Raw genomic sequence first — 12,046 nt, 5'->3', positions numbered from 1 at the left:
ATTACGAACACAGGAAGTCTGTGATCCTATTCCCTTATGCAAACCCCCCCCCCCCACACACACACACACACACATTAATAATATAAACATATTATTTTTTGTTTTTTCATATAATAAGTGATCATGTGATTATTTGTGATTAGTTGTAACAAAGTAATATTTTGTAAAAAAAAGTAATATGCAAAATATAAAAGCAAGTTTCTTTCATGAAATGTGAAGTATCTATAAAGAGCTTAGAAAGAAATAAAAGCAGTCAGCCACCTGTGTCCAAAGCTCATTCTGAGTGAGAGACACCTTCCAATGGACTGTGACACAGATGAAGCACTTAAAGTGCGAGCCGTCGAAACAATCCCAGCAGGCCCAGGTGAATTAATGAGCCCCCCCCATCCAGCAAGGAGTGATCCATTACTTCCTCTAATTATAAATAATAATCCTGATTATTACACTGGTTAGCTGCCACCAGCTGAGATGGATGGCCAAAGACATGATTTATCTTTTTTTTTCCTCCTTACATTTCACCCAGATATCCAGTCACTTCAGCATCTGATAGGCCTCTGATAACACACAATGTCAGGTATGTACTTCATTTTCATAACACATCTTAACAGTTTCAATGAGTTATTAATGAATATGTATTAAACAATCAGAATGCAACTGATTTAATCTAAACAATGATTTTCACCTTTAGGTTTAGGTCTCAGGGATTTATACATTTCTTCAAATTATCACCTATAAATTGGAGCAGATATTGGCGCATTTTTTAGGTCTCCTGATGCAAAATCGCGTCTGACTCCGATCTTATGGAGGTCAGAATCTACAAACATCAGGCGATTTCCTTAATTAATGAAACCATCTGAAGACTCTTGTGGAAAAATAATGTGTCATATACAATTCACTCATTAGAGTTAATAAAGTGTGTGATCCTCCATACTGAGGTTTGCGTTCCCTTATTGTGAAGTACATGTTGTGTCATTTAGGGTTGTTTATTGTTATAAAACATTGAAAGTAATAAAATATTTTAACTTTATGTACAGATCTTAAACCAGATCTCCAAATGAAGAAGGTCGAGAAAAACATGGCATTTTATAACATAAGATGAGACGAAAGTAATAAAAATAATGTAATTAATTTCCCAACCACAGTTGGTGCTGAATACAGCATAGAAAACACAATGCAGTGGATCATTTAGATTTATATTAAAATGATCAGACTGTAGTAAACAAATCAGACTGGTAGTGGCCCTATGAATAAAACTTCAGTTTGTTTGTCTGCAGATTAAATGACTGCATTTGATTAATAAGCTTTTCCTGCTTTACTATGATGCTCCTATTACAATAGCTTGTGAATCGTGTTATAAAGAATGTGTATAAACTGAAAACTGACACCTCCAGTCATCTGACAGCAGATAACAGTACAGTCCTGTGAGACATCTGAAGCATTTATCACACTTTGTTGTACAATTTCTTCAACTTTAATGTGCTGCATGATCTAAATAAGAGAGAACGAGCAAAGCTGATGAGACAACCTTAAGAAAAGAGAAAGAAAAGGAACTGATTAAGTTGCATTGTTGTGCATTTAAGCACCTCTTTAAACTAAGCTAATCTGTTAATTAACAATGCATACACTGAGAGTTTGTTTGTAATGCGATTTCGTGTAAAGGAGCTCTCAGTTTCTGTGCTTCCCAGCTGATCCGAGTGAGTCGAGCTTAAAACACTACAATCAAACCTACACCGCTGGTGTTAGCTTTATGCACAGAGATGGTGTGTGAGCTATACGGCGGTCATGCACACTGTACACACACTGTAGCCTGCTCTCAAAAATGATATTGTATACAAGTAGAACACAATTTGTGTATATGTTGAAAATAATTTTAGGAGAATTTATTTTTACAGACATTTAAAATACTTGACTGATATTTTTTTCTTGCTTATATATTTAGTGTAATTAAAATATGAAAAACATGTAAAGCTGCATTTCATCATGACATGCACTGGAATTGCACGTGATCACTTGAAAAAATAAAATCATGAACATGTGTAAAGACTACATCTAAAAAAAAGTGTGAAACCAGTGATGAAAATAATAAATAAATAAATAAATAAATAAATAAATAAATAAATAAATAAATAAATAAAACCTAAAGCAAAAATGGAGAAGCAGAAATAAAGTCTAAGTCTAAGATCTTTTATTACTACATAAAAATGACACAAAGATTCCATCAGAGGGATTTATATATATATTTCTTTTTTATTATTTATTAATAGTCAGTTTAACTTCATGACTTTAAGCTGGACTTCAGGCTAAATATCCAGTGTTTTGAAATATGAAACAAAGACACAAATAAGCAGTGTCCTGAACTTCATCGAGACTACACGTGCAACATGCAAGTTATATGTGTGTGTGTGTGTGTAGGGGGGGGCGGGTTTTCACACTTGTGTTTAATATAAACGTGATGTAATGTTGTTGTAAATTACACAGACTTAAAATAATGTATAAAACTGATATTTTTGTAGCTTTCTGACATACAGGTCTAAAGTGAACTATACAGAAGAGATATTATATGGATGAAAACCAAATTAGTAAAGCATGTATGCCATCTAGAGGACACACAAATATTGCAGGTTGATAAATTAAAGCAGAGCACTACTGCCCCAGTGTGGCAAAGCACTTAATGCCCTTCAGAATAGTGAAGGAGAGCTTGGAAAAGTCTCAAACAAACAAACAAACAAAATAAATAAATAAATAAATAAATAATACAATATATGATGTGGTTAGATACAGATTAGTGTCTAACGTCAAAAAGGAAAATCACTGCTTCCCTGCTAGAGTCCTTCTCAGTGATCTCTGATATACTAAATTCATATTCAAGATAAAGTCACAAATGTCTTCTCGTGCTGTGATGGTTTTTAAGAACAAAAAACATTTGCTATGGTACAGTAGTATGTTGATTTAGATTCTGATGGGTGCGTAAGGAGTTGTAATGTAAACCCAAATATCAAGAAAATTAAAACCTGTAAGATGATTTATAGTTACTCAATGGTTCATACCAAAGGTTCTGAAAACATCACCGTGTGATTTCTGCAATGTGCATTAGAGCCAGAACACACGTGTGTAATACATTTAGTGTGTGAGGATCCATCCAAACAAAAACAATCAACAAGAACGGAATGGAGACAAGTATAAATAACACAGAACAGGTGCACACATTCAGTCTGTGCATACATAGCTATTATCTGCAGCATCTCCTGCTTTTCTTTAGAAATATCCTGATATATTATTTATAATATCACATAGCATATCTGAAAATATCAAGATCCATCAGAGGAATTTGTGGATGGTGTTGCTCTCGTTCAGCAGGATGTCCAGGGTTAAGTAGTGAACAGAACATGAGGGTTAAGGACACTGCAGCACTCATAAGAGTTTCAACTCATCTCAGTTTAAAGCTTAGAGGATTAGAGGCAGATGGAGGTAAGAGATCATTTTCACCTGTAAAAGTGGAAGATGAGAACCACATCAGGAGGTTAATTAAACTAAAGAGCGCAGTCTGAGCTACATTCTGTAGCTGCTACACTCATAACAATTACACAGCTTGAACAACTGCTTGCTCTGTCCACAGCCCATATTTATGTCACAAAGAAAATTCGAGCAGAGAAATGACACCAGAAAGTAACACCAGAAAAAAAAAGCACAGACGCATGCTATTAGAACTGTTAAAGCTCATTCCACAGATTTCCTTATGTTAAGTAATATGCAATAAAAATAACATCAAGTTAGATAAAATGGTGAAACTTTGGTGTTGATTTGCAATAATAAATTCACCTTTTGAGTCACCTGACAAATGTGAAAACTAACAGTGAAGTCTAAAAGTCCAACAAAAATACACCAACAAAAAACAAGCAGGAACCACACACACACACACACACACACACACACACACACACACACACACACACACACACACACACACACACACACACACACACACACACACACACTACACATCAAACCTTCAGTAACAGTGAGACAGAAACAGTGCAGTTTATTAGTTATTGTTCTCTGTGTAACTGCAGTTCCTGTTGATTTCATCCTAAACTCTTTTCAAGTCTTTTATCTTTCTTATCTAAATTTTATCTTCCTTATCTTTATTATCATTAGTCTGAAAATGCATTGTGGAATCTTACATAACTCACCTGTCCAGAGGCGCTTATTTGTGCTTCTATGACCTTTCCACCTACATACAGTATAATATTATCCAACCAGTTGAACTGACAGAGAAGTTAAACATCATTGATTTGGCTCTGTATTTTTCCTTCCAACTGTTGTGTAATAATGTTGACACTGAGATCGTTAGCAAACTCCTTCACCTTCTATAAAATTGTTCCTTGATGCATAAAAAGTTGGCAGAAGATGCCTTTTCCAGAAAAGCCAGAATTAAACGTACATATGTATTTTATATCCCTGTCCCCATTGTTTTTTAGTTTAAACATATCTTTGTTTATGCTTCTGAATACGTTTTTAAATGGATCGTAAGCACTTTCGCTGATTTTTGTACAAATATCTTGCACTTGTTTTTCATTTAGTGGAAGAGTCTTCTTGCAGTAGTTCACTGAAAACTCAACACTTGGATTGTATCCTCTCATGTACTCCACTTTGAATAAAACTGCCTGCCAAATGAACACAATGAGTCTTGTTTTGGCTGAATTTTCTCCCTGGAGTTTTCAACATCCAATCTAACGATGAAGCTTTTCCCAAACTATTACCACAGATGTGTCATATTACAAAGGATCACAATGAGTAATCACAGTGAATGACTGGTAAGAGGAAAAACATCTTAAAAACATTTTGATAATCTATTAAACTGGACTGGACGATGTTGTAATTGTTTGTCTGTATTTTAAATGTGCTTCTGTTGACTGCTTTCAGTTAGTCTCAAATAACAGTTGACGCTACATTTTGAATGATGTATTTTAATAACGATTTGTTCAATCAGAAATGGACAGACTACCACGCTAATAAGAGTCAGAAGAGTTTCGTATTTATTTCAGCATATAAAGTTGATGGAAGCTGGACGTACGCATGATTGCACCTCTGTTTATTTCTTTTCTCATTTGCTACGCTGTGTGCCAAGTGAGTGTAGTTCAGTGTGATTCGATCTGTTACTCAGTGACCTCAATAGAAATGAAAAGTGATCTTGTAATGAAAGTGATGCAGTTCTGATGCCACCTTGTGGGCTGTTATACAGCTGTACAATCAAGTGAGCTTCAGAAAATGATAAAAGTGGGTTCAACAATTGGTTTTCAAAGATAAACAAATGTAGTTGAAATTATATTACATTATACTGTACACAAGAGGATTAGTGAAGTCAGGAACCGATGTTGGTTGAGGAGACCTGGGTTGCCAGTTCATCCCAAAAACATATGAGTATGAAGATGGTACATTTACTGTTTAGTGTATTTTGTTTATATTTTCATATGAATGGTCTACTGTTGCATTCAAAATGAAAAATGATTTATTATTATTATTATTATTATTAATAATAATAATAATAATAATAATAATAATAATAATAATAATAATAATAATAATAATAATAGAGGTAGTAGTAATTTCCTGGACCTCATTGCAGATGTAAGAAAAGTTATAAACAGCTCGATCATATTCCACGCTGCACATTCATCAGTTACACTGTTTGGTAGATGATATTCTAATTAAAGACTGTAGCCAAATTAGGATATATAAAAATACATTCTGTGTTTGTTCATTTAGTTTCAGTGATGTTTCTCCTTTATAGCCAGCTTGCTGAAACACCGAAGAGCCCAGTAGACTGCCGAAAGAGAAGCAAAAACCTGCAGGAAAAGATTTTTAGGTCAAAATCTTGGCACTGTGTTCATATAAATTATTCAACCATGCTGTGAGAATTTTTGTCTGTAACCCTGTAAATACATCACCACAATACTAAACTCATTGTAGAAACAAACAGCACTTTAAGGATTAGAGTTTGCTCATGATCATGAAGAACACTGCAGTTATAAACTTCCAAATCTATTACATTCAAAAATGTGTGCTCGTGTGTTTCTGTAACAACTAACATGTAAAAGGCTATTAGGGGAAAAAGGAATAACAAAAGGTCAACATTAAGACCAAAGAATCTCCCATGATGCAACAGCTCTGTGTCAGGAGGTTAATGGTGGTGGTCACTGAGGAAAGAAGCCAGGAGGTTCTGCCAAAAAGTGTCCCGCATGGAAGCACCGCTCCTCCCCAGTGTTCTAGACCATAAACTGCATCCGTGTTCTTAACTTGGGCCAAAATCGAATCCTGTCCATCACAACTCCTCTCCTCTGATGGGAAAGAATGAGAGTTTCCTCTGAGCTCCCCAGCTGTTTCCCCTCCGAGAGAATGAGAGACAGCCGCAGAGCTTGGAATGTCCCTGTGATTCCCGACCCTCACTACCTGAATCCACCCAGCACGGCCTTCAAGGTCAAAAAAATCACCTCAGTGTGAGACTGGAAAAAAAACGTTGTAATCAAAGTAGTCTTAGCAGTAAATATGTTAAATTAATTAATGAACTAAAAAAGATGACATTAGAATTATGGTTTAAAAAAATGGTTAATTGTATATTATATTATATTATATTATATTATATTATATTATATTATATTATATTATATTATATTATATTATATTATATTATATTACCAATATTTTAACTTTAATTGTTCTTCAGTTCAACTGTACTATTGTTTATTAAAAATAAAAAATAAAAATAAAGAAAATAGTAAAAAGTTTGACATAAAATGGCAGACAAATCTAGAAATTAAAGAGGAACCCTACAAATTATCACAGGAAAATAAGCAGAGGATAAAAAGATGCTTCCTGTAATTTTTCTTAATGTGAGATGCACACAGATGTGCTTGTGTTGCTGTGATTGACAGTGAAAGAAAGTATGACATCCTTCCTCCTTAGAGAGCTCAGTGCATTTTGCTTCTTTGCCTTTGTCATATTTTAACACGTTAGAATATTCGAAGTATCCGGGATGTGTTTTGCTGCTGATACATACACCATCACTAACATGATTTGCTGTAATAATGCTGTAGTCATAGCCATTGTTTATGTGCACACTAAATTTCTCATCGCCACACACTCAACACTTCTCTCACACATCCATGCAAAACACGCACATATTAAAAAGAAGACAAGGGAAGATTTGTAGAGTAGATGTTGAACTTTGTGTTCAGTCCAGAGTCTCTAGAGAAGCTGCTGAGTGAAAGGAAAGCAAGACTGAAGCACAGCTGTCCGCCCAGTGATATACAGCTCATTATAGGAAGTTTCCATCCTATACTGTCCAACATACACACTGTTTTCAGACACACACACAAACATTAATCTGGATTCCTCAGTTGGATTAAAGAAATCTAATCCAATCTAATCCCTAATCACCACATCTGTAGTGCAGGTGTGACTACAATGGACAAGAATTCCAGTGTTTCCACAACTGAGAAAATAATAGAAAACCTGCTTATTTTACTCTACACGATCGTCTAGAAAGATCGTCTTTTAAACTTTTAAACTCAACAATTGCTCCTTGCCATGAGACAGATCTGTGCTATATAAAAATAAATAAATAAATAAAACGGAGTTACACAAAATACTAATTCTGGTTAATTACACTTTTGTGAAGTTTCTGTGGTAGCTCTCTGCACCACAGACAGACAGAAATTAGACCGTCTAAAAATGTATTCCCATTTCCGAACAGACAAATTATACAGATTTAGAATTTGGATAAAGATTTCAAAAAATCGTTCTATAAAAATAGATAAGCAGTAGATCAACTGTGAAGGAACAGAGAACAGAGATCAGCTTAGAAAAACACTGGAGTGCTGCTTTGGAGGTCATTTATAAAAAAAAAGAAACAACAGCAGAATTTGTGCCTCGTCCACATTGTAAACTAATTTGACACTAATCACCCTAGCAGGAAAGATGCAATCTAGTTTTATACTCAACATGGACCCTGTTGATAAACCCTCTATCGTGCATTATAGTAATGACACTGGGTAACAATTGAAAGCCCATTAGCTTTATAGCAAACGCTAGTTATAGCTTTCCAGACCATAGACTGTTGTTAAGAAGAAAGTGGTAACTATTTTGAACACGAAGTTCAGTTTTATATTATATGGATCAAGGTCTAAAAGTCCCCCCACGACCAGCAGCCGTGTCTGCAAAGGATGAATCGGGCTGAAGGAGCTGCGCTGGGCCAAATTAGCCCCACAGCACTTTGATGCAGTAATGACGGAGGCCGCAGCCACGACGTACACGTCTCTGTAGACGCTGTGTAAACCACTTCAGTGGGATTCCTGAGAGAAGGACAAAGATGGATGGCTCCCGTGGGACTTGTAAGGGACCTACAGCGGGCGGCTTAGCAAACTAAACCTGTGGCCCAAGCTTACCGAGGCACTTCTCTTACACACACACACACACACACACACACACACACACACACACACACACACACACACACACACACACACACACACACACACACACACACACACACACACAGAGAGAGAGTTTTCTTTGTGGGGACCTTACATGAATATATCTAAATCTAACTCTATCTTCACCCTCAGTAGACAAAAGGACACATTTTAGCTTTTAGTTTCCCCCCCAATAAAAGCTGTTTCTTGTTTCTTATTAATAAAAAAAAGTTTTATTTTGTGGGAACCAGCTAAATGTCTTCACAAGGTCAAAACAGTCAGATATTTAGGTCACTGCTGGGCTTTTTTTAAATGTGCAAACAGGATGAAATATTTTCTGTAATTCTATTAATACAATCTAATAGTAGCATATTTTATAATGCAGCTTAGTGCAACTTAGTGCTCATTGAGGGGTCTAATGAGGACACACACACACACACACATATACTTTGAACTTTTTTAAGTAGCAGAGTATTAAGTAAGATGTAATCAGGCTCAAATTAAGAAGTAAATATCTACAATGAATTGTGCTCATACTGTAAATGGACACACCATTAATGACAAAAGTCATCTGCAAATTTACAACACACTTAAAATTATATGTTAAATATCTACTATTTAATATCATAACCTATTTAAACTACTTGGGCTTTAGAAGAACTTTTTATTGTGGACTTGATGAAATATCCAATTTGCTAGAAACTTGGTATTCAAGCACAGGGCACTTCCTCCCTGGATTATTTTTTTCACTATGGAAAAAGAAAGCAAACTTCATATTCTGACCAACGGTGGAACATTTAAATAGCTGTAGACTACTTTTGCCTGAAGTGTGTCAGGTGATGTAGAAAGATAAGGCCATGCTGTGCTGTGTGGCGCTTCAGCATGGCGTGACCTTGATAATATTGTTATAACCTTTTCCTTTTAAAATGTATAATTATATTCCTCCCTTGAGAAATGAGGTGCATAAATATTTGTTAAAAAAAGAAAAGAAAAGAAAAGAAAAGAAAAGAAAGAAAAAAACGTTCCAGGAAGAAACAGTTCGAATCTGTAGTGAAAGATTTCCATCTCTGCATAATATTACTGATGTACTGATATTTACATCAGTGCACCTTAGTACATGTTTTTAATTTCATTCAATTCAATTTTATTAATATAGCATGTTTAACAATGGGCATTGCCTCAAAGCAGCTTTACAAAAAAATAACATTTCAAAATGAAAATGAAAAAGTTGTTAATTGATAACATTTACATTTATATTTATTCCTAACGACTCTTTGGAGGCTTCATAATCAGACAAGTATTATATAGTATATACTGTTTAAATGGTCAAAATGGCATACTGTGTGAGACAGCACCGAGGGTGAAAAGTGCTCTTGGTGAGAGCATTGCGAAGTTAAGACTCTTTTCAAAGACAGGTGTATTTTTATTAGCACTCCTCTTAAATTGCTATGAGCTCACCACTCACAGTCTGGAGAGAAGCTCCCTTAATTATTGCTAGGCATGCAACGTCTGGAATTTCTCATATCCCGAACCCTCAGGCATGTGTGACATCACTTATCCGCAATTCAGGCGAATCCACGTGGCTCTTTATAATGTAAGCGTATACGTGTAAACAAGAGTGAAAGAGCTTGTGTGGGTGTAAACGTAAGAGCGTAAGAGACAGGTGTGCTTGTGTGCTGGAAGTGTGATCTCACCACCTGAGTTTATGGGCAAATCCTGCTGCTTTAATGAGGAGCTCTCTCAATAATGAATACTATCCTGTGGTTTAATAGCCACTATATATATCACAAGAAAGACTTATACTCTACTGGCCCTGATATATGTCAGCCAAAAGAAAGAAATGCTTAGATTGCACAATTACTCCTTATCTTGAACGTTATCTTGGGTTTTCTATAGACCCATTGACCTGTATAGTTTTGTACACTTGGCGAAATTCACGCATAACTGGAGAATGTTCCAGAAAACCAAATCATAGAAGCTGAGATTCACAAAAATCCAAACTTTTCCATTCCAAATACAAGGATTAGATCAAATCAAGATCAGTTATCCTGGCAACCTATGTTCTGAAACAAAGCTGGAAAAGATTAAGAGTTTTAAAATCCTTACCTTGCCTGCAGTATATACTGTACTGTATATGCAGAGAACCCGAGAATATGTTAAATTGGCATCGGAAATACTGTGAACATCTTAATTATTCATGTCGTTTATTTACAGTATGTATTTTTTAATAGTCACACTTATTATGTTAATGTTAACGTTTTCACATAGTTGACAAAATTTAGCATGATTTTTATTTTTATTTTCCTCAAATATGCTTAATATGTGGGTCTATCATATAGCATATAAATCGTGAAATGGTAAATCGTCTTAAAATCATTCAATATATTAATTGTTGGTTCCCTTTTGCTCTGGCTCACTTTTAGTTCCCCGCACAGTTTCCTTCATAAAAAGAGGAGTGCTCTAGTCTGATTATTTTCTTGCTGAGTACCAATAGCAAAGACCAAAGTCGAAGTTGAGGAAGCACTTAAGGAGCCTAGTCTGAACTGATGCATAATGCCTATAATGACTGATGAATCTTGTAGGTTATATAAATACTGCTGTCTATTCATTGTCCTTCCTCTGACACTGTAGGTTGCAGCAGAGAGTAAAGTAAACACCAGACAAGTCTGTAGGAAGTAAAAGGTAAGTCATCCTTTGCTGCATTGTGGTGACGGGAACAGAAATGAACGGAAAACTAGAAAGGGAAGAGGGGACGACTTCACAGCACTAGAACCAAGACTGAAGGATTCGGCATTCGGCCTGAGCGAAATGCAAGCACTGATTTAGCAATGCAACATTGGAATGAACTGCAAATTCTGTGGTTTGTCTTGCATACAAAAACAGACCCTGGTGCTAAATATGAATATTTGTTTCTTATTCTCAATAAGTGAGGTGACCAGGAGAGCCAAAAGACGAATGCTGAAGCATCTGATACTCAGATTGAACACAAGATTGCAGATACACTGCTTTGATATCAGCATGTTAACATCTTCTACATGAAAGATGCATGGCTAGTGCTGTAAGATTTTCAGAACTTAAGTGGGTTATATGGTACATACTAATGCAGACACACATTAAACCACCCAGGGGACCGAAAATCTCAGGCAATGATGAGGGTGGGCATGCAAGCTCTGAAAGTAAAGAGATACTATTATTCACATATGGGAAAATAATAAATATATAAAAGTGCATATTTGCCTTTAGATGTTTAGTTACTGGGCAGATATAGCCAGATATGGGGACACAGTGCAACCTGGCTGTCCTGTAGCTAGGGATTTGCTCAGTTAATGTAACAGCAGAGCAAAATTTGACATGTCTTTGGACAGTGCCTGTGACTGATGTCATCCAGTGTGCTTCAGTGCCTGTGACTGATGTCATCCAGTGTGCTTTGGCACACAACTGTTTAAATCTACAGTTGATCGATTTGTTGATACCACTGCTATAGATGACACTGCAGTGCATCTGACAGACTATGTAACCAGTATGTTGATAAGCCAGCATTACACCTGTTATTAATGTTACTGATGTTTGTGCTC

General features: G+C 35.7%; 1 protein-coding gene across 2 annotated transcripts in view; it reads right to left on the bottom strand.

Moving 5' to 3' along the window:
* Nucleotides 1–5,071: 5,071 nt before the first annotated feature.
* agmo (alkylglycerol monooxygenase) overlaps nucleotides 5,072–12,046 on the bottom strand; it is a 42,337-nt gene continuing 35,362 nt past the window's right edge. For both annotated transcript variants that reach the window (XM_047820869.1, XM_047820870.1), the window contains exon 13: nucleotides 5,072–5,846. In XM_047820869.1, the coding sequence (XP_047676825.1) occupies nucleotides 5,769–5,846 (78 nt within the window). In that variant the 3' untranslated portion in view covers nucleotides 5,072–5,768. The remainder of the gene's footprint in view (nucleotides 5,847–12,046) is intronic.

This window comes from Tachysurus fulvidraco, chromosome 11, assembly GCF_022655615.1.
Source record: "Tachysurus fulvidraco isolate hzauxx_2018 chromosome 11, HZAU_PFXX_2.0, whole genome shotgun sequence".
In the NCBI taxonomy this organism is placed as follows: Eukaryota; Metazoa; Chordata; class Actinopteri; order Siluriformes; family Bagridae; genus Tachysurus; species Tachysurus fulvidraco.
This window is presented reverse-complemented; position numbering and strand designations above follow the sequence as displayed.